At 48.0% G+C, this 25,440-nt stretch overlaps 1 protein-coding gene across 4 annotated transcripts in view; it reads left to right on the forward strand.

The window, feature by feature from the left end:
• FARP1 (FERM, ARH/RhoGEF and pleckstrin domain protein 1) overlaps positions 1-25,440 on the forward strand; it is a 290,079-nt gene that overhangs the window by 252,207 nt on the left and 12,432 nt on the right. For all 4 annotated transcript variants that reach the window (XM_082366088.1, XM_082366087.1, XM_082366090.1 and 1 more), the window contains 3 exons: positions 13,922-14,003; positions 19,580-19,817; positions 22,523-22,653. In XM_082366088.1, coding sequence (XP_082222214.1) covers positions 13,922-14,003; positions 19,580-19,817; positions 22,523-22,653 — 451 coding nt within the window. The remainder of the gene's footprint in view (positions 1-13,921; positions 14,004-19,579; positions 19,818-22,522; positions 22,654-25,440) is intronic.

A 25,440-nucleotide genomic window follows, 5' to 3' on the forward strand; every position in this document is an offset into this window, starting at 1 on the left:
AAAAATTACCAGGAAGTTTTCCCAAATGATTAGACTGGACCCCGGCTGAGTAAACACACCTGCCCCTGTCCAAATGGTGCGTTCTCCTAAGTCAACACACCTGAGAAGAGGCTGGACCGTTTTCATTCTGGCCCAAGCCCAAGTTGCCCTGTTTCTTCAAAAACAAGGAAACAGAACAGGTTCGGTGACTTCTGAAAACATGCAGGATGCTTTTCCTTTTGAAAGCAAGACGTTTTACTCAGCTGTTCAAATGCATTCAGAGAAAGCCACTAAAGATCTTTGGTCTTTGGGTAGGAGACCCAGATTCCAGTCATTCCATGACTGACAGGCGCTGAGGACAAACTGGCCAAGTCAGTCCCCAGAGATGGATGCAGACCTGCCCTGGAACAGTGCGTCTTGGTGGGTTCTGCTGGGGACGGAACTCGGCTGACAGCTGGCAGGGAGCTGGGACCCAAGGAGGGGCATGCAAGGAGGCACTTGGCATTGGCTGTGGGCACACAGCTTCGAAGAAGGATCAGCTGGGGTTTTTTTTTTAGAAGAACCTTGAGGTAGCGTCATCGCTTGGTAGGAGAGCAGAAGTTCAGCCAAGAGGGCTGGAAAGACCCCATGTGGAAATTCACCAAGTCTCAGGGCTCGTGGAACAAAGGAGAAGCGAAGGGGAGGTCCCTGGAGCTTTGAGCCTGGCTAACTGGGAGGATGGTCGTGAAATTAAGAGCAACATTGAAGAAGAAAGGGAAAAAGCAAGTAAAGTGGAGGGAAGAGGAGCTTGCTTTGGGGCACATCAATTTCAAGGGGTCAATAATGAAGCCATACAGGCAGTTGGAAACGTCAGTCTCCGACTTGGGAAAGAAATCAGAGGCAGTGGTGTAGATGTGGAAATTATCCACAAGAAGAATCAAATCTTTAAGGAAGAGAATGTTGAGACAAAAGAGAGCCAGGGACAGAATCTTGTTGAATATACTTTGGGGGGCAACTTTCTATAATCATGGCTTATGGCAGAGCAAGAGCCAGCAAAGGAAGCTGGAGAAGCCACCAGAGATTTGAAAAAAGAATAAGAGGGCGGGGGTGGAGGGTGCCAGAGGGGAGTGTGGTTTGGAGAGTGATGCCCGGGGGACAGAGATGGTTTGAGGTTCCCCAGGGTGCAGGTGCAGCCTCAGGATGCTGGGGGCTTCTGTGGGGAGGAGAGACAGGACGGTGTCCATGAGGGATCGGGTGTCCATCCAGAGCAGAAAGGAGGCTCCCCTTCCAGGGCTGTGGCAATCTTGCAGGCTATGATGAGGAGTGTTTCCCTGGTGGAGTGGTTCTGTCTCACCGTGGCTGAGCTTGAAGTGGAGTGGAAATGACTGAATGGGTGAGAAGACCGTTTGTATCCGCCCCCAAAAGTGGAACATCTTTACAGAAAGAAGCACCAGTGAACCATCATAGAACAAAAGTGAATAGAATATTTTTCTTATTATCCTACCTGCTCTGGGTATCATTGAGAGAAAAGCGTAGGGATTCCTCAAAAAAGTAAATACAGAATTACCATATGATCCAGGAGTTCCACTCTTAGGTATATACTCAAAAGATTTGAAAGAAAGGACTCAAAACAGATAACTTGTACATCCGTGTTCATAACAGCATTATTCACAATAGCCAAAAGGTAGAAACAACCTAATGGCCATTGACATGTGAGTGGATAAACCCAATGTGGTCCATCTATGCAATAGAATATTATTCAGCCTTTAGAAGGAAGGACAGTCTGACACCTGCTGCAACGTGGATGAACCTTAAAGGCGTTATACTAAGTGAAGTAAAAGCCAGGACAAATACTATATGATTCCAATTCTATGAGGCACCTGGAGTAGTCAATTCGTGGAGATGGAAAAGGGAATGGTGGCTGCCAGGGGCTGGGTAGAGGGAAATGGGGGGTTAGTGTTCAGGGGATATGGAATCTCAGTTTGGAAAGATGAAGAAGTTCTAGAGAAGCCCGGTGCTGGTGGTTACACAGCAGTATGACTGTACTTGATGCCACTGAGCTGTACACCTAAAAAATAGTTTCGAAGGGAAATGCTAGTTTATATATATATAGCCACAACTTTTTTAAAATAGAAAAAAGAAAGTCACAGGGAATCCAGTGCAGGATAAGACCAGAGGCTTCAAAACAGTGCCTTGCACCCGAGGGCCACCACGCCTGTGGGTTCTCTGTGGGCACTGCCAAGTGCTTCCCTGAATTAACTTACTGGCACCTCACGGAGGGTGGCAGGTGCGTCTGCTGATTGAGTTGCCTCCATTCGGACCCAGTCAGCCTTCGCAGCCAGGCCTTGATGGGTTAAATTGAACATAAGACCTCAGTTTAAAGCTAAACTGGTACCTAAGCTGAGAGCTCAGCTCTTGTCATCTTGCTGATTCAGAACGCTGTTGAGGGCGGGTGGGGCTTACCTGTCCAGGTGCCTTTCCATCTGAAGGCGGTCCTCACTGTGCCAAGTCTCGCTTCTCGGCATCTTCATCATTCTTGGAGGCTCTTTTCATCTCCCGTTATTGTTTCCCTTCGTGGCCCTACAGCTCTGTGAGGTCCGTGGGCTTTATTTTAAACAGGTAGGGAAGTAAAAACAGGCTCTTTTACCTTTCTTAAGTGACCCTGTGAGGGGTGCGGTGAGCGATCATCCCAGCTGGTCAGATGCTGTGCTTTTTATCCTGAGGTGCAGACCTTTGATGTTAATTAACACACTGTCTTCTCTGACCTGTGTTTGAACTTGGGATCATTATGGGAAATGTAGAAAGCAGCCCTGTGACTGGACAACCTGTTGTCATGAGCTTGTACGCCTGAGGGTCCTGTAAGCAGGGTGGGCAGAGACCCTGTTCTTTTTGCCAGCCCCTGGGGGCCGCAGTGGCCACCACTCCCAAAGGCAGCAGCTGGCTCACCCTTCAGTCAGAGCAGTTTCTCACGGCATCCTCTCTCAAGAGGACAGCATCCTGTTGTGGTTGAGGCAGCAGCGCATGCCTGTGCCACACGCGTGCACACGCCTCCCCCCACTTTCAACCCGGAGAAACACACGTGCACACGCCCCCCCCCCTTCCCTCCCTTCAACCCGGAGAGTCTGCCCCCCACGCTTCATCTCTGGATCACCAAGGATGGACCGGACCCTGGCCACCGTACTTTTGAGAGGTCGCCAGTGGCTGACGGTTCCTGCCACACCGTGCAGCTCAGGCTGGCTTTGCCCCTGCAGGTAGTTTATGTGAAATGAACGCTTTGGTTCCCCCCAAAGTTGATGTCTATGGACCGTTTCCCACATCCACATAAGGAAAGGCTCTGATTTCTATGTTATTTTGTTGTTGCCCAAGATCAAAATATTTGTCAAGGTTGACTGCGGAGAACCCCTGTAATTATTTCACGGAGTAATCATTCCCGCCCCACACACTTTCTTCATGGCTGGATAATTCTTACGGGCGGCGGGTTCTTGTCTTAACCATGGTGCGTTCACTGCCGGCAATGACAACTCTACTCTTTTAGAGTAAAATCAGCTGCGGTGCCTTGTCTCTTGGAACGTCCTTGTCTGATGTTGAATCCCACTGCCTCGCAGGCTTGATGTGCTCCCAGCGTTCCAACCGTCATGAGTCTTGTCATGAGCAGGAAGTTAGGGTGACGACCCCTCATGTCAGGAATCCTGAGTCACTCTTGAATCCAGCAAAGTCGATTAACCGCATTGATTTTTCCACCTGTGAAATTGACTTAGCCCGGTTCAGAAGCCGTGATTCCTCCCTCCCTCCTTCCCCACTAACCTCCGTCTCTCCTCCTCTGACTTCCCGACACAGTTACTGGTCGCCCGCCCCTCACGGTTCACCTGGAAGCTCAGCTCCTGACGCGCACGTCTTAGCATCTGCCGGGACGGTCGTTTCCTCGGGGGAGGGGGGGAGCTATTCCTGTGTCACTTAGACGAGGGTGGAACTCCAGGTGATATTTGCCTGTCTGAACGAATGTATGACTTCTCGTTGGTAGACTGCAACACAACGCTTGCTAAGGCTCATTTTTTGTTGTGGTTTTAAATCCTTTTATGCCTCATCTTCCACACAGATTCTGAGACAGTTCACAAATGGAAAACAATGAAAGACAAGGATAAACGAGGACATCTAAAGCTGCACTGTCCCATGCGGTAGCCACTAGCCACTTGGAGCGGTTTGTTTAAAATAATTTAAATTAAAAATTCAGTTTCTCAGTAACACGAGCCACATTTCAAGGGCTGTTAGTCCCATGCGGCTAGTGGCTACGTATTGGACAGCAGACATAAAAGACATTTCCATCATCATAGAAAGTACTTTTTCACAGCATTGGGAGGTACAAACTATTGGGTGTAAGATAGGCTACAGGGATGTATTGTATAATACGGGGAATATAGCCAAATATTTTGTAATAACTGTAAATGGAGTGTAAGCTTTAAAAATTGTATTTAAAAAAAAAAAGAATGAATAGTAGTCATTACACCAAATACAGGGGCCACCACACAATAGTTGCTCAAAATACTCACAAATCAAATTCATGAAAATGTCTTGGTTTCCTCTGGGGTAAATCTTGAAGATTATTAAATTTGTCTGTTGTTATGTTTCAAAGACTCAAAGCAGAAGGAGGCCTGGCAGATGAGGATGGATGTAGTGCTTTTACACTTAGAAAACCAGTATTCACAATGCAATGTTTGTGGCATTAATATTAATAATAAACTTCCATTAGTGAGCACTTATTATATGCAAACTCTTCATGTACCTTATATCATTGCCAAGTTGGCATTATTAGTCAAAATAAAATGACCACTCTGCTTTTCCCACGTGATCTTCAGAATCAGGGGTTGGCAAACTGCAGCCCGTGGCCAGATCTGCTCTGCCCCCTGTGTGTGTTAATAAAGTTTTATTTAGAACACAGCTGTGCCCGTCCTTTTCCCTATTGTCTGCGGCTGCTTTGGTGCTCCATCAGCAGAGTTGAGTAGTTGGGACAGAGCTCGGATGGCCTGCAAAGCCTACAATACTTACTATCTGGCTCTTTACAGAAAAAGCTTGCCGATCCTTGGTGAAAAAGAATTTCCCCGGGTGTAGGTGTTGTTTTTCCCATTTTATGATTGGGAAAATGAGGCTCAGCGAGGTCAAACTCCTTGCTCATGACCACACAGCTCTTAAGTGACAGAGGCATGACTTGGACTTAGGTCTGAGCTGATCCGTAGTTGGTGTCTTTGAAGCTGTGTTGTCGAAGCACAGAGTTCTAAACGCCTGGAAGGGGGCTGGGACAGCATCTGCCACGACTCCTCGTTCTTCAGAGGAGAGCATGAGAGCACGGCTTGCCCTTGGCCACACGGCAGAAGCCGGCAGAGCCCCATCCAGCACCCTGGTCTCCAGAATTGCGTCCTTCCGTCCCGCTCTGGCTCCGGGAGATCAGCGCTGCTGGCCCTTCTGCCCCGAGCGCTCTCCCGTGGTGTTTGTCCTCCTCTCGGAAGTGGCAGGAAGCTCATGGCATCTGGCCAACGCTCGCCCTATGGTGACTTTGTCTGCAGAAGTATCGCCTTTGGGTCTAGAGTCTGAGAAGATGGATTTGAATTTTTTCTAATCTAAGAGTTTTTATGGCGAGATGGTCACTTTTCGTTTGTTCAGCAAATATTTACTGTGCCCTTACTGTGTATTAGGCACCGTTCTCAGTGTTCAGTGAACCAAACAGGCCACAGTTCCCGTGCTTTGAGAGCTTGTGTTCCAGTTACATCTCTCCCTATGCCCTGCACCGAGGAGGCAGCCAGAAGCAGCCTGAAAAGACTTGGAAGCAGAGCTCGGGCAGAGCTCCAGAGCTCCTGTTCTGTTTTCTACTCATGCCAAGAGACCATTGGGCATCTGACCCTTTTCCAGAACAGAAACCAACAGTATTCTAGAGGCGTTAAAAAAAAAAAAAAAAAAAAGGACCATAGATATGTATACGGTAAAACACCTTGCGCGTCTACAGTATCTTTTAAAGCATTTTCCCTTAAATTGTCTCCTTTGACAATCCAAACAGTCTGGTGGGCCTATCCCCATCTTTATGCCTATGGAAAATAAGGCTCTGAAAGGGAAGTGCCTTGCCAGAAGTTGTTCAGTGTAAAGCTAGGGAGGACCACACCCCACTTATTTTTTTTAGTAGATTTATTTATTTTATAATTTGTTTTTATTTTTTGGCTGCATTGGGTCTTCGTTGCTGTGCGCAGGCTTTCTGTAGTTGTGGCGAGCGGGGGCTACTCTTCGTTGTGATGTGCGGGCTTCTCATTGCAGTGGCTTCTCTTGTTGCAGAGCACGGGCTCTAGGCACGCGGGATTCAGTAGTTGTGGCATATGGGCTTCAGTAGTTGTGGCTCGCGGGCTGTAGAGCTCAGGCTCAGCAGTTGTGGCACACGGGCTGAGTTGCTCTGCGGCGTGTGGGATCTTCGCGGGCCAGGGCTCGAACCCGTGTCCCCGGCACTGGCAGGCGGATTCTTTTTTTTTTTTTTTGATTTATTTATTTATTTTTGGCTGTGTTGGGTCTTCGTTTCTGTGCGTGGGCTTTCTCCAGTTGTGGCGAGTGGGGGCCACTCTTCATCACGGTGCACGGGCCTCTCACTATCGCGGCCTCTCTTGTTGCGGAGCACAGGCTCCAGACGCGCAGGCTCAGTAGTTGTGGTTCACGGGCCTAGTTGCTCCGTGGCACGTGGGATCTTCCCAGACCAGGGCTCGAACCCGTGTCCCCTGCATTGGCAGGCAGATTCTCAACCACTGCGCCACCAGGGAAGCCCCACACCCCACTTCTAACTTTCCTTGGAGCCCATGAACCAGGAGGCAGAAGCAGTGGCTATTAGCTTATTCTCTGGTTCTGTCTAGAGCAGTGCTCTCCAGTGGAACTGTGGTGGTGGAGATACTCTGTGTCCGCATTGTTCAGTGCGACAGCCATTAGCCACATGCGGCTCTTGAGCCCTTGAAATGCAGCTAGTGTGGCTGAGGAAATGAAATTTTAAATTTTATTTTAAGTAAAGTTAAAATTTAAATAACCATACGTGGATACTGTATTGGACAGCACAGTTTTGGAGACGTAAAAGGGAGGAACTCTGAGTGGAAGACAGACAGTGGACACAGTCTGCCTTTCCCATTAGGACCGAATGCCCCACCATCCACTTTCTTAGAAATCAGAGTCATTGATTTAAAACGCAAGACTCAAGGGCGGTTCTCTGACCCCTCTTCTCCCTGCTTCAGGCAGATCAGGGCTACTTCCCTTGCGTAAAAGCTTTTGTTTGAAGATTTTCATTGGTTTTAAAAAGAAGACTGTGCAAAAAGGGTTTTAAATCATTACTCTCCAAATAAAGAAACTCACTGGAGACAAGGCAGCGTGATCTACTTGGAAAACAGCTTAGAAAAAATACACAGTGGAAGGAAGTTAGAACAAGATATGGGTCATGGGCGTACCTTGGGGGGGGGGGAACGTGTGTACACTTACTTTTTTTTATAGAAATTTATTTAAAATTAAAAATTTCATCTTTGTTTCAAAGGCAAGAAAGACACTGTGATCTTCCCACTATATTCTGCCCCGACCCAGCTTCCCACTGTCTACCTAGGGTTCCAGGGACAGTGGTGGTTGGTGATTGTGTCCTTTTAACACATGAGTAAAATTGCCTGTTCTCAGGCATATGCAGGAGATGTTTTTCTCGGATTATCTGCTGTATTCCCGACTGTATAGCCCACTGTGCTTTAAGAGCAAGCTACTTTTTTTTTTTTTAGGAAAACAGAAATGATTTTTCCAATTGCCTGAATCGCAGGTGGGTTTCTGCTGGGAAACACTTGAGAGACAGCACTCGGCAGGCCGCTTATGAGTTTGAAACGGCCTTTCTGTCCTGCTGCGTTTTAATACGTGGCCGTTAACAGTACTGAACCCAGGTCTCATCTGGGTGCCACCAAGCCTGCCTATGAGTGGGCTGTAACTTCTGTGCCTCTTATTAAACAGGACCTGGTGTTAAACCTCAGAAGAAGAAAAGCCATAGCTTTAAGCCACCCAGTAGTGTAACTGAAGGCGGAGAGCTTGAGGCTGCCGTGTCCCCCCTGCACTGAAGGACAGACGGGATGGATCCCTTACCTGTCACTGCCGGAGGGAAACCGTGTCCCCAGCCCAGTGGGGACACCTCTCGCACAAATGCCTTCCCCACGAGTGGGGATGTGAATTAATGTTCAAATTAATGGGATTTTCCTCTCCAGGGATTTCGAAGGATATTGAAATTCATCAAAGAATATTGAAATCCACAACTATTAATTACATGCGGCTAATATATATATAATATATTTATAATATTTATATATATATACACACACATATAAAAATCTATTACTTTGGCTAATTTATTTGCTTTTTGAACCCAGCCACCACCCCTACCCTACATATTAATGGAAAATTTGTCTTTGCTCATTTGCTCATTTACATATTATTCTTATTCTTTTATTTACACAGATACACAAGCACACACAATTACAGCCTTTTTTTTTTTTTTTTCCATTGAGAATCACAGGAACCATAAGGAACAGTAAGAATTAGGGCATGGTGTTTGTTTTGCAAACGAGGCCTAAAAATTCACAAAGTTAAATCTGTTTTCCTGGGGTCTGAGAGCACCCCGACACAGAGCCGGGTTGAAAAAGTCAGCCTTCCAGCTCCAAGCTGCCTGGTTTGCTTTTATGTTTTAATCTGATAAGACGGTTCTTTGTTCTGAGGGGGAGGGCAGGGCCAGACTTTGGTCTGCCTGTTGCTGAGCTGCTGACCAGCTCACGTAGTGGTCAATGAAATGTTTACAGAGGGTTGGGAAGACTCAGATTCCGTGTGAGTGTGTGTGTGTGTGTGTGTGTGTATGTGTTCAACCTTGTGCTGAGATAACGTGTAGTTGCTCCCTGGAGCACATGAATCATGGTGCCCAGGTCAGAATTTAGCATCTGGAAGGCTTCTTGGTACATGGGTTTCCAAAGCGAAATTGTCAAAAGAATTTTCAGCTGCATTGCCGCGCGGTAATTACCCAGACAACAAATATGTGGCCCCATCTTCCAAACAAGGACTCTTTTCTTGTGAGGTTAACATCCAGAGGCTGTTCCGGAAGAGTTATAATTACTTTTTTATGTTCTCCATAGTAAAGTGACCTTTATTTTTTTTTTTGGATGCGCCGCACGGCATGTGGGATCTTAATTCCACAACCAGGGATCGAATCTGCGCCCCCTGCCTTGGAAGTGCGGAGTACAGTAAAGCCAGTGCTTTGGACTTGTGGATTTGCTGGCATTAACATGTAGAGGAAGTGTAAAACACGACGGTAATTCTCTACAGGGCAGCAAGAGCATCAGGTCTCGTCCCCTCTCCAGTGGGCTGATTCCATGTTCTGGAACCAAGCGGGGCTGGCACTTGCCGTGTGCTGCAATGGGGAGGGGACAGGAAGGGGACCGAGCTGCCTCTGCTGGTTGCGTGAACTTCCCAGGCCCCAGCCTGTTGTCACCACGTGGCCTAGAGCCGCCCCCCCCTCGGTGGATCGACGTCAGGGTGTTCCCTGCGCACAGGGGACCAGGGATACTATCCCAGAGAAGTTTCTAAAATGAAAGTAAAGACGCTGAAGACTTAGGGAAACAGATAAGGTTCTGCTGGCCAGCCGATGCAGGAAGGAAGGTCTCCTTGCGTCTGGGGTTTTAACATCAGTACGTGTTGTTTTAATAAATAGTTGGCGAAGAAGAAAGGAAGTGAAGTCAATAAAGTTTGGCTTCCATCACCGCTCCCCGCCCCTCCTCCCAGTCGGCTTTGCTGCTTCTCATTTCCCTTGGGTCGGGGTGCTCTCCGTGAGAGGGAAGGGATTGTTCAGTGCTAATGGGAGCTGAGACCCCCTGTTTCTCCCCTTGCTCTCACCCCCAATCCAGAGTGTTCTCGCTAAAACATTTAAATTCTGTCCTGTGGATTAACTGAAGACCTTTCTCACGTGCGTTGTCAAATGGCACGTCCGTTTGGAAGTTTTGGGGTCAGTGATTTAAGTTCCAAGATAATAGCTACAGACCTGGAAATCAAGTTTACATTGTGTCTTCCCTCCTTTTCCTGAAATCAGGTCGTCCTGGCTTAGTAGTGAGGTCCTCCTCTGTTATTCAGATGTGGCAGGGAGGGAAGGAGAACTTTCCACCTCCTAAGGGAGCTTCCTGTGATGTTGAAGGTGCGGGGGTGGGGGGGGGGGCTCTGAACAGCAGGAACGCCCCCACTTCGGGCGGGAGCTCCTTTCTGCCCCAGGTGTGTAAGGAGAAGAGCAACCAGTAGATTCCCAGCCGCACCCAGACACACGCAGGATCCCCAGGATGGCCAAACGATAAACATCTCCATCGTGACTCGATTAATAGCCACATGCCAGAAATCCAGAGATGCCACAGCCCTGTAGCTGACGGGGTGGGATAATACTTGTTCGCGAGCTGAGGGCTGAGGGCTGTCTCGGAGGGAAGGCTGGTCTCCGTCAGACGCCTGAGCGTTCTCCGCTGAGCCCATTTTGGGGGAGAGTTCTCCTCTGAGCCCATTTTGGGGGAGAGACCCGATGGCTGGGGATCAGGGAGGCGGACGAGTGTGGACAACTGAAGCTCCTAGCTTGAGGCTGAGGCAGGCAGCCACTTCATTAAGGAAGGAAGTGGAGGCAAAGGTTGGGTCTTGGCAGCAATTAACTCTGTGCAGAATCCTTTGAGTTTTGAGGTGCCTGTGGGTCACTCATGCAGCGCCCTCTCGAAGGTATGAAATAATTACACAGGTTATCGAGGCATAGATTTGGCATCGTGAATTGAAACCATGGGGAATAGAAGGGCTTGCTTAGGGAGAAGTAGAAAGCGAAGAGAGAAGGTAACCGGGGCTGGATTCCCGACACAGAGACCTCTTAGGAGTGGCCTGAAGAGCAGAGCTTGGCAAAGAGGACTGAAGATCTGACCAAGGTAGAAAGCAGGGGGCTAGAGAGAGAGGCTTCCAGAAGCCAGAGAGCAGAGTGCCAGGACTTTGGGCCCAGCTACGCAAGAGAGAGTGACCAGGAGCAGGAGTGACAATACGTGCTTCGGTGGATTCGGTTAACGGTAATCTTGCACGGAACCAGTTCAGGGAGTGGTGAGGAGAGAACCCATATTTTAATTAGAGGAGAAGTGAATAGTAATTAAAGCCATCAGCCAACTTGTTTGTTTTGGCAGCTAAGAGGAAGCAGAAGGATTGAGGGATTCTGCATTGCGGTGGAAGAGGATGGAATAGGTCAAGAAAGCCAGCCCTAGGGGAGCCGTAGAAGACCCTGGCAGGGGCTGGGAGCATCATGGGTACCCTTGCTCCTTTTATTTTATTATTATTTTTTAAAATTTATTTGTTTATTTATTTATGGCCACATTGGGTCTTCGTTGTTGCACGCAGGCTTTCTGTAAGTTGCAGCGAGCAGGGACTACTCTTCGTTGCCGTGCGCGGGCTTCTCATTGCCGTGGCTTCTCTTGTTGAGGAGCACGGGCTCTAGGCACACGGGCTTCAGTAGTTATGGCACGTGGGCTCAATAGTTGTGGCTCATGGGCTCTAGAGCGCAGGCTCAATAGTTGTGGCTCGCGGGCTCTAGAGCACAGGCTCAGTAGCTGTGGCGCATGGGCTTAGTTGCTCCGTGGCATGTGGGATCTTCCCGGACCAGGGCTCAAACCCGTGTCCCCTGCATTGACAGGCGGATTCTTAACCACTGCGCCACCAGGGAAGTCTGCTTCTTTTATTTTAGAGAAACTTTAATTCCCTCATGGGTCTGGGGGCCCGTCTCCCCTGTGATGTAATTCACAGTGTATGCTCAGTTAGAACCAGTGGAATATATGGTGTTGTCACTGCCTGGTTGGGGTGGAGCTGGGGGCTAGGGGAGGAGCCAGCCGCCCTGTTTCTGTCGGCCCTGACTATTCTACCCCCTGGGCTACTTCATAAAGTGCCTTCCTCCGTGCCTTCCTCTCCCCATCCTGAAATCCTTGCTGCATCAGAGGTTGAGCTGGCAGTTATGGAAAGCTCCAGATGCCGAGAGGGAGTCACTCCTCCCGGTGCTGGAGGTGTAGGGCGGTGGCATCTCTGGGTGTAAATCATCACCCTCCGTACTCGGGCTGCAGGTGTTTTATTCCACTCTGAGTACCTTTCACTTCTGTGCCCAGATTTTTACCTTTTTTCATGTCTGATTCTTCCTTTTCCTTTAAGTTGGCTTCTGGCTATCCTGAACAGTTGGTTTGAAGATATTAGCTAGGTTTGTTGTTGAAAATCATGTTTTAATTTTCTCTGGGAAATTCAGCGGGTAAACTGGCAGATGTGCACGGTTATTGTGGTTAGAGGTTGTATAGGTCGGGCTCCTGGGCTCAGGTACAAGCTCCCCCCTCGTGACCACTGACATTAGGCACGTTGCTTCATTGCTTTGTGCCTCAGTATTTAGCTGTTTAATGGGGGTGATGGGGGTACCTGGTCACAGTGCCGCCACAAGGATTCAGTGATGTAATGCACTCACTACTGTAACCAGTACTCAGTAATCACCAGCTACCATTATTATTATTATTTTTCTCACTGCCATTCAAGCCCCTGGATTATCAACATCAGATACAGCCTGGAGCCAAAGAGATATAAATATATACCCAAATGCTCTGTTAAAAGTGCCCACATCCACATACCCTGAGAAAACCATAATTCAAAAAGATACATGTACCACAGTGTTCATTGCAGCACTATTTACGGTAGCCAGGACATGGAAGCAACCTAAGTGTCCATCGACAGATGAATGGATAAAGAAGATGTGGCACATATGTACAATGGAATATTACTCTTCCATAAAAAGGAACGAAATTGAGTTACTTGTAGTGAGGTGGATGGACCTAGAGTCTGTCACACAGAGTGAAGTAAGTCAGAAAGAGAAAAACAAATAACGTATCCTAACGCACATTTTTGGAATCTAAAAAAACTGTACTGATGAACCTAGTGGCAGGAATAAAGACGCAGACGTAGAGAACGGACTCGAGGACACAAGGGGGTGAAGGGGAAGCTGGGATGAAGTGAGAGAATAGCATTGACATATGTACACTACCAAATGTAAAATAGATAGCTAGTGGGAAGCAGCCGCATAACACAGGGAGATGAGCTCGGTGCTTTGTGACCACCTGGAGGGGTGGGATAGGGAGGGTGGGAAGGAGGCTCAAGAGGGAGGGGTTATGGGGATACATGTATACATATGGCTGATTCACCTTGTTGTACAGTAACAAATAGAAACTAACACAACACTGTAAGGCAATTATACTCCAGTAAAGATATATTAAAAAAAAAAAAGTGCCCACATCTTTGTCATCTACCACCCAGGATATCTAGGGGACCCCTGACCTGTCTCTGAACCTGGGACTCCCATCTTGCGCTCTTCTGGGTCATTCTCCCCATACCTGCCTCTGTGCATGGGTCTCCTGCACTTCCTCAATTATATTTTTCTCTTCCCAAGGGCTTTTCACACAGCCCTTTGTCTGTTTCAGACTAAGGGCTCTTGGGAGCCGAAACCTTGATTTTGAGGCTAAGTCTTGCTTCTTACAAGTGTCTGTTAGTCCCAATCTGTAAGAAAAAGAATCAGTTTGATGAGCTTGTTGCTGCAAGTCATCTCCACGCTGTTCTAATGCTGAGAAAATCACCCAAGTGGGGGTGGGAAAAGGAATGTAAACTGAGACCAAATTAAAATGAACAGAAAATGGCTCTTCCCTCTTTCAAAGCACAGGTGGAATTCTTTGTCTGCAGAATGACTGGGGTAATTTCAAAGTCTCCTTCTGGCACTAAACATTCTGTGACACACGGAGAAGGGAGAGGTACAAATAGGTGATTGGAAAGGAAGACATAAATGTTGATATTTTGTCATCTGGGGCTGGCACACTTTCCGGTCATGTTTTCACTGCTAACACTTTGGTTTCCAACGCTTTGCTCGCAGGGAAGGCCGCTCGAATGCTCACATCAGAGGAGATTACCAAAGAATTGGAGATGTGATGCTGAAGAACATTCAGGGCATGAAGGTGAGCTGCTCGGGGATTTGGGAGAGGGAGCTCCTCAGGGAAAAGGATGCTGAGGCTGCCGGAGGCCTTGTTTGTGATCCTGGCCCGTGAACACGTGGCCTGATTCGAGTCTGCATGTAGCACAGCCCCGGGGGAAACTCTTCCGTCTCCTCTAGATATTTTTATTTGGAAGCATAAAGGAAGATCCAGTCACTTTGGGGGAAGCACTTTCAGTTCTTTTCCTCTTCCAGAGCTCTGTGTTGTAACCAAAACACCAGGTATTTTCTGGGACTAAGTCATTCGAAACTTGTTTTAAAAAATTATGTAGACAAAACATTTGGTTGACTGAGCATTTCACTTTTAGTCAGTTGTTTTGGCTTCTTGTGGGTGTGACAAAAATATTGGATTCGGAGCTGTGTAGGAATTCCAGTCAATTCTGTGACTTTCAGTTGGTTTATAAGGTGAATATATTTTTAGCCATCCAGCAATATCTACGATGATCCAAAAGAGTGAAAGTCTCCCCAGAGAAGTCAGTACATAGTGCACCAGTATTCTGCCTCGTGTTTGAAATCTGCCCCACCTCTTACATCTGAAATTTTCATTTTTGCCTTTTCATTTTAATCCATTAATCATTCCTTTAATATGGAATGTTTTAATTCACATAATTTATCTTTTGAATATAAATACATCTAATATTTGCATTTTAAAGCAATCTTTCTATATCTCAACCACCCACAGAGCCTCCCTAATGACCTTAACTAATAACTGAGAGCAAGCGTGTAACCCCCCAAGAGGGCGGGTTGCTTGTACTGGCACATGCAGCCCACCCAGCCACCCGTCTGTGTGTCCACCCACGGGCCGTGCATACTAGCTGAGCACCTACAACGTCTAAGGCACTCACAGAATAAAAGTTATTGTTGAGGTTGTTCGGTGTTCGATGTGTTCCCCTTAGAATCATGTATCTCCTGAGTTAGGACAGCGGAGGCGGAGGGACGGGGCAAGGGGATGCAGAAAAGATAGGATCTGAAACTACTCAAGGGATTTCCTGTTGCTCTTAACAAGTTCAAGCTATTATTTAACAGACCTTGAGCCTATTGCTTGCTTTTTCCTGGTGTTCAAAAAAGCAACACTCCCTGCCTGCTTTGGGCTGTATCAGACAGAGGCCACGGAAGCCAGCAGGACTGCAGAATCCTATACAAAAAACAAAGCGAAGAGTCATCGAAGGTGTTCCATGACGATAGTATTTTTAATGCCCTAAGTAAGGTGGATATACAAAACTCAGATGGGACAGTAACAGACATCTTTTCACTTTCTGTAATGTTTTTGATTATTTTATTTTTTACAGCAATTTTAGGTTTACAGAAAAATTGAGCCGAAAACTCACACGGAGGTTCCATATTCTCGCCTTGCCTGACACACACACACACACACACACACACACACACACACTCTCTCTCTCTCTCTCTCTCTCTCTCTCTCTCTCTCTCTCTCTCTCTCTCTCTCTCTCTCTCTCTCTCTCTCTCTCTCCCCACCCCCCCCCGTCCCCTAGTATTAACATCTTGCCCTGGTGTGGGGTATTTGTTACAGCCAATGAGCCAGTATTGATATATTATTATTAACTAAATCCGCAGTTTACATTAGGGTTCACTCTTTGTGTCTTATGTTCCATGGGTTTCGCCAAGGGCATGACGTCACTCACCCACCGTGACAGCATCACACAGGATAGTTTCACTGCCCTAAACACCTTCTGTGCTCCACCCGTTCATCCCTCCCCTCCCCCAACCCCTGCAAACCACTCATCTTTTACTGTCTCCATAGTCTTTTCCACAATGTTATGTAGTCGGACTCACCCAGTGTAGCCTTTTCAGACTGGCTTTTCTCACTTGATAAAAATAGCCTTTTTTCTCTCTTCTATAACACGTTTCTGTTACTGTTGGACTTCCTAATTTTCCTCATAGGAAGCCTCTCTCCCCATGTTCTGCACTTTTTTTCTTGGCCCAGTTTGGTTTTTACCTTTTCTCAAGGTGCTGCCTTCCTTCTGCCTGCCTGGGATGGGGGCTCCCATCTGAGGCTTGGGCTCCTCCATGGACCTCGGGACAGTGGCAGAGACCTGCCAGCTCGGTCCCCGCCCCCTTGGGACAGCCCCAGAGTTCTCCTGTTTACCAGATCCCCTCGTGTCCCTCTGGCAGAAGGGTGCCCTACGGTAGACATGCATCCTCCTCTCTGGTCACCTAGCACCTAAGACCTCCTAAAAATAGACCTGATTTCCGCTCAGAGCAATTCTTTCCCCCTCAGTCTAGTGAGTTGGCATTTTTGCATTTAGTTGGCTCACCCTCGGCTGTGCTGGCGTTTTAATTATTGTGCCGATGCCACCAGCATTTATAGCATGGAACTCTGTGCAGGCAGAATAAAAATAGATGGAGAGGCTCAGAGAGCCTCTGGCAGCCTTCTGGAGAAATTGGGTTGTTTTTTTATTGTGGTTGTTATCGTCGGTTTTAAAGAATTTTTATAAAGTGTGGAGGGGAATGGCAGAAGGTTCTGGAGATGTAGAAGCCCAGGTTGGCACGTTTGTCCAAAATGCTTCGGGCGAGCTCCAACTTGCAGTGTCTTTCCCGCTCATCCCCCCAGCCGTGCGTTTAACTGCACGTGTTCAGGGGCTCAGCACGGATGCTGACGTCACCCTGCAGCTGTCCCCAGACCCTCCGCACGGGACTGAGGGAGCCGGCCCGGGGCTCCGATCCCTGCCTGAAAGTCAGAGGCTATCCAGATGGTGATCTCTAGCCCGGGCTGTGAACTTTCAACTGGAAACATCTGCCCAGATGCCCAAAGGCATTTCACAATCCACGCAGGCAAAGGAGGCCCTCACCTTTTACCTGGACCCTTCCCCTGCCGGTCAGGCTGTGACCTTCCCTCCCGGGCCCTGTCTTCCTGAGCCTCTACCGCCTGCCCCCTCTCCTCCTTCAACTCCTCCCGCTTCCCTCCCTCCGCCTCTCAGTTCTCTCTTTCCCAGCTGACTCACCGGCTGCCTCTCGTTCACTCGTCCTCCCCAACGGCCATTTATATCATAGACCGACTGGGCTCCAAACCCGCCTGGTCTCTCTCTGGTTTAGAGAATACAGGTCAAGCTCTAAACCTGACCGAGGAAGCCTTCCCTGGATGATCTTTCACCTTCCACCTCCTGTCCTTCACATTCTACTCTGTGCTCCAGTGACCTTGAATCCACCTCTCCAGGCACCCAGGGCCCTGCAGGACCCCTTTCTGAGCGGGGTGCACGCATTGGTTCGTTTGCTCATTCATGCATGCAGGCAGCAGACGTCTATGGAGCACGTATGGTGTGTATCAGGCCCCAAGGATGTAGTGACAGGACAGACGTGCTCTCTCAAATAAGGGACTGCACGTGTGAAAACACTGCATAGAGCTACACGCATGCACACCCATGCCACATACATGTGCACACGCATGCACACACGCACAAGTGAGGGCATGTGTAACTGGCAGAATCCAAATAAACTCTGGATTGTCCCACTGTCATCGTCCTGGTGGGGATATTGTGCTGTAGTTAGGCAAGATGTGAGCGTTAGGGGAAGCCGGCTGGAGGGTACATACGACCCCCCTGTACTTGTCTTTGCAACTTCCTATGAATCTATATATATTTTTTTTAAATCACAAAAGTCAGCAGGGAGACCACGTGATAAAGGCTAAGATGGACAATAATTCCAGGAGGAAAGAGGAGTCGCGAACTCGGCCTGGAGAGCAGGGAAGGCCCCGGAGCTGACCCTGAAGGACAGGGTGGGGCTGCGGGGGGGTCTTAGGAGCAGAGCGCCCTGTGCCGAGGTTCTGGGTGCCAGGGCCCAGCGCAATCAAGGGCAGGTTGTTCAGTGGGTGTCCAGGGTGAGTAGCAAGAGGCCACGATGGAGAGGCAGAAGGGGTTACATGCTAAGGGCCCCATGTGCCCTAACGACGACTCTGGAGTTTGTCCTGAGAGGGTGGACCTTCTTGTCGCATTCCAAGCAAGAGACCATGTGCCCGTTTGCATTGGTGTAAGTTCCTTTTGGTGGCACTCGAAAGTCAGGTGTCAGGAGTAGAGACAGAGACCCCGATGGAGACACCATTGCAGTGGCCAAAACAAGGGCAGTGAAGACCATGGGGTGAAGCCAGGAACAGGCTTGCTGTTTTTAGGAGGTAGAATTGGTGGGACTTGGTGAAGGATTCAAAAAATGAGGGGATCTGGAATCTTACCCAGGTTTTCTGTCCTGAGTAGGCGGTTGGTGGCGGCACCCATCCTGGGGTTAGAGGATCATGGGGCAGCCTCAGTTGCAGCAGGGGGTATTGGGTTGGTGTCTGGACTCACTGTGTTTCCCGCTCTTTGCGGAGCGTGGAAGTGGAGGTGCCAGGATGGGGAATCCAGATGTGGGAGTTAGCAGCACACGGAGAGTGAGCCCACCTCTGGGAAATACTGATGGGGTGAGACGTGAGGACGACAGCTGCATGAGGAGTTAATTCCTCCTGAATGCTCTATCAAACTTCTTGTCCCGTGTCTGTCTCCACCACCACCACCTGTTCAAGGAAAGCGATATTTGACAGCACTTGTTAAAGACGGTAGAGCAGACTTTATTCAGGACTGTTGTCATAGGTATGGGGACACTGCAGTGGGATTTACAGTGGGAGAGAGGGATTGGGTTCAGCTCCAAGTGCACCGGGGGCAAGTGGGGATCTACAGCCAAGGAGCAGGGCGGGGCTCAGAGGATGGAAAATTTCTGTGACAAAACATCACGGTCGTGAGGAGGGACTCTGGCTGAACCGACTTAACAGGATTCTTTGCCGAAGACCAGTGGGGTGCCCAGACATCACCTGGGGACGGCGGGGGATGCAGACCCCAATGTCAAGGGTGACCAGGTATCCAGGGCAGAGGGTCCTGGCTGAACTGACTTAGCAGGGTTCTCCCTAAAACGGAATTGTACCAGGAAGGGCACAGACTGGCCTGGGAGAAGCTTCAGGAGCCTGACAAAAGTTTGCTCCAGCAAAGGGTCTCGGTCAGACCCCAGTAGAGAAGGACTGAGTCTCATTCCCCTCCGCCCCCCGGAATCCAGCAGCGCAGGATATGCTCAATTATTACGTGAGCAAATGGGGGGAGTTAAACAGAAATACGTAGTTTTAACTATATGCCGTTTATTCAGTGGCCCTGGCCTATCTGTCGTTTTTTGATGCTTAGGAGAAAATCCCAAGCCCCCTGAAGGAGCTCCCATTCTTTTATTTCCCCTCAGTTTTGCCAGTCTTGTTTTGAAAGGACATGTATACCTCTAATGTTATATATACATCTCAAATATTTTATAATCCCTGTGTATTTTGAACTGTGCAATGCTTTAATAGAGCTTTTTATTCCATCCTGAGAAGTTAAATAGTGAAATATTAAAAACATGAAATTAGATAAATGGAATGAAGTAATGAAAGCGAAGGTGATCTCTTCTGAGTGTCAAAATGGGTGGACCACGTGGCTGAGCAGGACTCCGCCCCCCTCCCCCTCTTCTCTCCCCTCCCCCTCCCCCTTTTGTCTCCCCGGCTCCCTGCCCCACCCCCTCCCGTGTCTCGCCCGCCAGCAACTGGCGGCACATCTGTGGAAGCACAGCGAGGCTCTGGAGGCGCTGGAGACCGGCATCCGGGGCTCCCGGCGGCTGGAGAGCTTGTGCCGAGACTTCGAGCTGCAGAAGGTGTGCTACCTGTCGCTCAACACCTTCCTCCTGCGCCCACTGCACCGGCTCATGCACTACAAGCAGGTCCTAGAGCGGCTGTGCAAGCACCACCCGCCCAGCCACGCCGACTTCAGGGACTGCCGAGGTGAGAGCTTGGGGGGCGGGGTGTCTCGGGGATACTGTGTCCCAAGAGGGGCAGATGCGCTTTTTAGGACCTGGTCAAATATTTTCTGTCCCCTTTTGGTCTTTCACATAAAGAAGGCGGTAATGATCACCATGGCTTCTCTTTTCCCTCCCCTCTTGCATGCATTTTCTCCTTCCATCCTTCCTGGTTTAGTGCAAAGAACCCTGGAGAAGCTCCACTTAGAGTCAGCCCCTTACAGGAAGCTTTCCTCTACCTCCATGGTGGAAACTCATATCACCTCCCCTTGGATGGGCCACAGAAAACAGCTGGTAATAAATACTATTCCTCATTGCTGCGGGGCGTTTGTAAGCATTTCACCTGTGTTAACGCTCAATCTTCACGAGAAGCCTATGAGACAGTGGTGAGCTCATTTTACATATGGGGGCTGCTGAGACCAGAGAAGTTAAGGAACCTGCCCAGAGTCACACAGCTGGAAAGTAAAGGACATGTAGCCTAAGCCCAGAACCCATGTTCTTGACCATCCTACCCCCCCTACTGGCTCATGATGATATTACTCACTGTCCCTCGCTCAGCACCTGGGCCAGGTACTCCGCCAGGTATCTTTCTTACGCTAACACCTTTAATCCTTTAACAACCCCATGAGAGAACTATTGTTATCCCATTTTAGAGGTAAGAATACTGAGGCTCAGAGGGGGTAAAGGACTTGTGAGTGTCACTCAGCTGGCAAAAGAGCAGAGCTGGCATTCCAGACCATGCTTTTCCCACTGGGCCACGCGTCGTCTTTTTGAACCTGCGTCCTCTGCCTCGCGTTGTATGTGGTCTGTTACTGCCCGCGCTCCCGGGCTTGGACTTGCAGCGCCTGGGGGGCCAGGCCCTGAGGCCTGTTGCTGGGTCTCCTGCACTCTGCAGCCAGCGCATGCGCAGAATGCACCCTCTGCGGGTGGCTCTTGACAGACAACATGAATTCGCACACCCGTTAGTATGTCAAGACCAGTGTCTCTTGCCTGAAGTATTATAAACTTAATCTTAGTTTTTAGAAAGACAACCAAAGAAAAGATTTGTCAGAGTAATTAAGACATTGGCAATTCACGGAAGGGCAACAGAACTGGCTCAAGGCGCGGTTTTGGCTTGCTTTACATTGCCGTCTTTGAAACAGACCATGCTGCCCCCTGCCTTGTGCCTTAGTATATTCTGTTCCCTCTGCTGGGACTCCTCGCCGCCACCTCCTGGTCCTTTCCCTGGCACAGTCCTCTTTTAAGGCTTAATCTGTGCCTCACCCTCAAGGCTGGGTGGCCCTCCTCCCCCCCCCATCTGCCTTGTCCTGCCGTATTGGCAGTCTCGGTTGGCTGTGTCTGGATGAGATGACCTAGGGCCCTTCCCAGCTCCCAGGACTCAGACCTGCGTCGATCTCTTACCCCAGAGAGTGAGGGCGAGGGAGAGGGACGTCTCTAGTTTTGCACGTGCTATTCTCAGGCCAACTTGCCTAGTTTTGCATTTTACTATTTTGCTAAACAGTCTCCACTGAGAAAAGTCTATACTTCACAGTGAAATGGCAAAAATGTCTGTTCCCTAGCTGAAAACATAAGGTAGCATCATTGTAGAAAGACGGGGCAAATCAAGGAATATCTGAACATAGATTTCCTGAACGTGAGGGATGCAGAGAGCCAAGAGCTGTTCTAGAATGCTTGCCCCAGGAGCACCTAGAGCCAGGCTGCCATCCTTTTTCCTCTTAGAGCTTCTGCACGCCCACCGCACTAAACATTCAGTGCCCAGGAATTGTTTGTTGTACTAAATCGGCTGGTCGTGTCTAAAGACAGAGCAAGCTCTGGGTTTGTCACTATGGCTGAGACAAGAAGCATTCTGTGATAAGAAGCCAGGAAGCATTTCGTTTGCATCCCCAGGGAGACAGCAAAAAAAAAAAAGGAATGCTTCCTGCCACAGTTGAGGTGCTGGGGGGAGGGGGGAGGCCGTGTTTACTGTCCTGAAGATCGAAGTTCAGTGGACAAACGTTTCTTGCTTTCCCTTGACAAACAGACAAAAATGCTCAGCTACTATGGATGTGCCTGCCACCCAAACCCGTGCTAACAGGACACCAGCTCCTTTTCCATACTGGATGCCTGTCAGTATAGGGGAGATGTGCCCACGTTGGAAAATTTAGTTTGCAGCTGTTCTTTACAACCATTTTATAAACTCTATAAATGTCTGCAGAAGGAAGAACCGGGGTGTGGTGGAATGTTTGTTACCCAAAAGTGTTGCACTACCAGTTAGACCCTTTGCCAGAAAGATCCCTCCTTTGCCCTGGATTTTTCTATGGCTTTTCTGTGCTCCCTCTGCTCTGTTCTTTCCAGGTAACAGGGAAGGGAGGGAAATCTCTGCCCCTGGGACAGAATTCCCTTGCTGCTGCCCCTTTATGCCAACAAGTAATTCTAACTGAAGGACAGCTGTACACCACCAAGCTCTGAAGGGGGCATTGATATTTTCAAGATGGGTTTGGGGAAACTAAAGCAAAACCAATCAACACATAAAGTAAATCACTCAATTTTTATTATTGAGAATTAGCAGTGTTTTCCCTAGAAGGATGGCTTCGTTATAGTTCAGCTACAGGAGGATATTACCCTGGAGAACTGATCTTAAAAATATTGGGGAAAAAAATGACCCACATCTGCCATTAATACTGCAGCTTTTGTGTCCGTTTCCTTCCTTAGCTGCTTTGGCAGAGATCACAGAAATGGTGGCCCAGCTTCACGGTACAATGATCAAGATGGAGAATTTCCAGAAGCTGCATGAACTCAAGAAAGATTTGATTGGCGTTGACAATCTTGTGATTCCAGGAAGGGTAAGCAGCTGTGCTCTCTGTATGCTTTGGAGGTAAAGCCAGAAAGACAACATTTAAATGACTTACATTTGAACCTTTTGAATATGGACACTCCCAAGTTAAAATATCCTCCTTCTGAAGTGGCTTCCTTCCCCCCTGGGAGACAACTGGGAAAATGCCTTGAACATTATGGTGTCAATTCAAAAATTTTGTGTTAGAAGGAGATAAGTCAGTCAATCCTTCCACCTCATATGCTGCTTTTTCTCCTTACTGGTTGATCCACTTATTTACTTTTTCCCCACCATATTCTGAGCAGATTTGAGATTCCTTATTTTATTTTTTTAAATTTAGGTAAATAAAAATGGAAGATAAAGAAAAAAACTTTTTTAAGGATTGGGTAAAATGGCGATAGAAAGCAGAGGAAAAGCTAGTGCATGAAAGCAGGCAATAAATTCCCATGTAAGAAAAGTATTTTTTTAAAGATGCAATTTACAGGGCCTTCCCTGGTGGTCCAGGGGTTAAGACTGTGCTTCCACTGCAGGGGGCACAGGTTCGATCCCTGGTTGGGGAACTAAGATCCCACATGCCATGTGGTGTGGCCCAAAAAAAAAAAAAAAAAGATGCAATTTGCATAATGTAATTTTAATTTGGATTAAAATAACATTTTAGCCAGAACATGATTCTGGGAGAGATGCAAATTCACTCACACTATTAACCTTTACTTCCCCATGTGCATGACATGTAGGTCATTCACAATAAAATAGGGCCTCACTATCCAAACACACTCTCTCCAGGCCAGTGGGCATTTAAAAAATACAGGGTAGCCTGCCTTTTTCCAATTCTCTTCCTAGGAAGCAGTCATTGACCAGGAATTAAAAATACTAGTCAGTTGCTGTGCCTTGTCAAATCTCTCTGTGGGAATTTTTTCCACTAGTCCCCTATCTTGACCTCATCCAGGTTCAGAAGGGAATTTTAGCCTCTTTGATCGGCCTTAATCTTCAGACAAGTATCCCGTGTGTCAGGGGCTTCTAGTTTTATCGGACAGGTAACCTCCCTGGAAACTATAAATCTGTGTAACTCAGAAAAGATAAGGGAACATCCCTCATCTTTTGGGTATTTGGGTCTTTCTGTTGGGAATCCTAATTACAAAGCTGACCAGAATACCAGCTATAAAATGTAGTCAGAAGAGTTATGTGGTAAATGCTGGGTGGAAATTAAAGCTGGGATTTACTTCAGCTCTGCTGGTGAGAATATTCTGCCGGGACTCAGTACATGACAATCACGTTTACCCATCCATGCAGAAGCCTTTAAGGCCTTGTGGAATTAATTTTCTCTTAACTTTGGATGTTATAAAATATTTAGTATATCATGCTACATGGCAAACAGAGCATTTGTAAGGAACTTATTTTGAGGAATAGTTTCCACGGTGCTATGAAAAGAGCAGTGGATTGGAGTAGGTGGCCCGGGTTCAATTTCTGGCTCCACCAGAATTGGGATGGCTCACTTACTGGAATGTTCCCTCCCTTCTGTAACATGGGGATCATACCTTCTCCGTCGTAGGTGATACGGATCAAATGAGATTTAATGTGCAAAACTAACACAATAAATACGAATTATCTTCCTCTTCCCCCACCTACACTTATTTGAAGAGACTAAGTTTATGCTTATTATAATGTCATTGAGTACACAGCACAGCATTGTAGAAGGCACCAGAAGCTTTTCATCAGATCAGATACGGGCTCTCTCACCCACCAACTGACCAGGTGATCTGGGCAAGTTCCTCACTCATTTTGCTCCTCAGTTTCCTTATCTGAAAAATGGGGATGAATTTACAGGCTCACATATGCAGCTAATATAAGCACCCAGCACATGTCAGGCTCACACCACGTGCTAAATAAAAGAAGGTCATCATTATTGATGAAGCTGAAGTCAGAATTTGGGTGCTGGTTACACGCTGCAGACCCACCTTATCTGCATATTCTTATGTTCATCTGCCTGCTTCACGGCCACTCACTGTTTCAAAGTCAACCCTCACTGAAATGGGAAGGAGGGATCTAAGACCCTCAGAGGGGCGAGTTCTAAGACGGGCTGTTCCCCACATGGAGGCTAATTGATTATCTTTCTTTTTTTTTTTTAAGTCTTTATTGAATTTGTTACAATATTACTTCTGTTTTATGTTTTTGGTTTTTTTGGCCATGAGGCATGCGGGATCTTAGCTCCCCGACCAGGGATCGAACCCACGCCCCCTGCCTTGGAAGGAAAAGTGTTAACCACTGGACCGCCAAGGAAGTACCCTGGTTTTTTGTTTTTTGTTTTTTTTTTAATTTTAAATTATCGAATAACCTGATGAGTGGAAAGAAGGCTCTGACAGATTTATCTACTGGTGGAATTTGAAAAATTGAGATGTAAAGGTGAGCTTCTAACGTTCGAGCTCCCTGCGGTCTAATTCCTCACCCAGCTTTCGGGTGTAATCCTGCTGCCCTCCCGCTAGGGTCAGGCCGAGATGAGGTCACTTCCTGGAAGGCAGGAGGCAAAAGGCCCCAGCACGCTCCGGCCTGAGCCAGGCCCCCAGGGTGTGTTTTCTGTCCCTGAGAGTTCTTCCAGGAGGATAGCGGGGGTTCATTTGGATAAAACTCAGAGGCCTGGATATTGTGAATTTCATTCCAGTAGGAAGCAGCTTGAGCTTAAGGATATTAGGAGCCTTTTCTTTTTCTCCTATTTCATGGTTTTTTAAAAAAATTAAAAAACCATTCTGGGCAGGAGGCATTTTCCATCTCCAGCCCTGAGACAATGATCTGAGCCCATAGC

Source organism: Balaenoptera borealis (assembly GCF_965194805.1).
Source record: "Balaenoptera borealis genome assembly, chromosome: 18".
Taxonomy (NCBI): domain Eukaryota; kingdom Metazoa; phylum Chordata; class Mammalia; order Artiodactyla; family Balaenopteridae; genus Balaenoptera; species Balaenoptera borealis.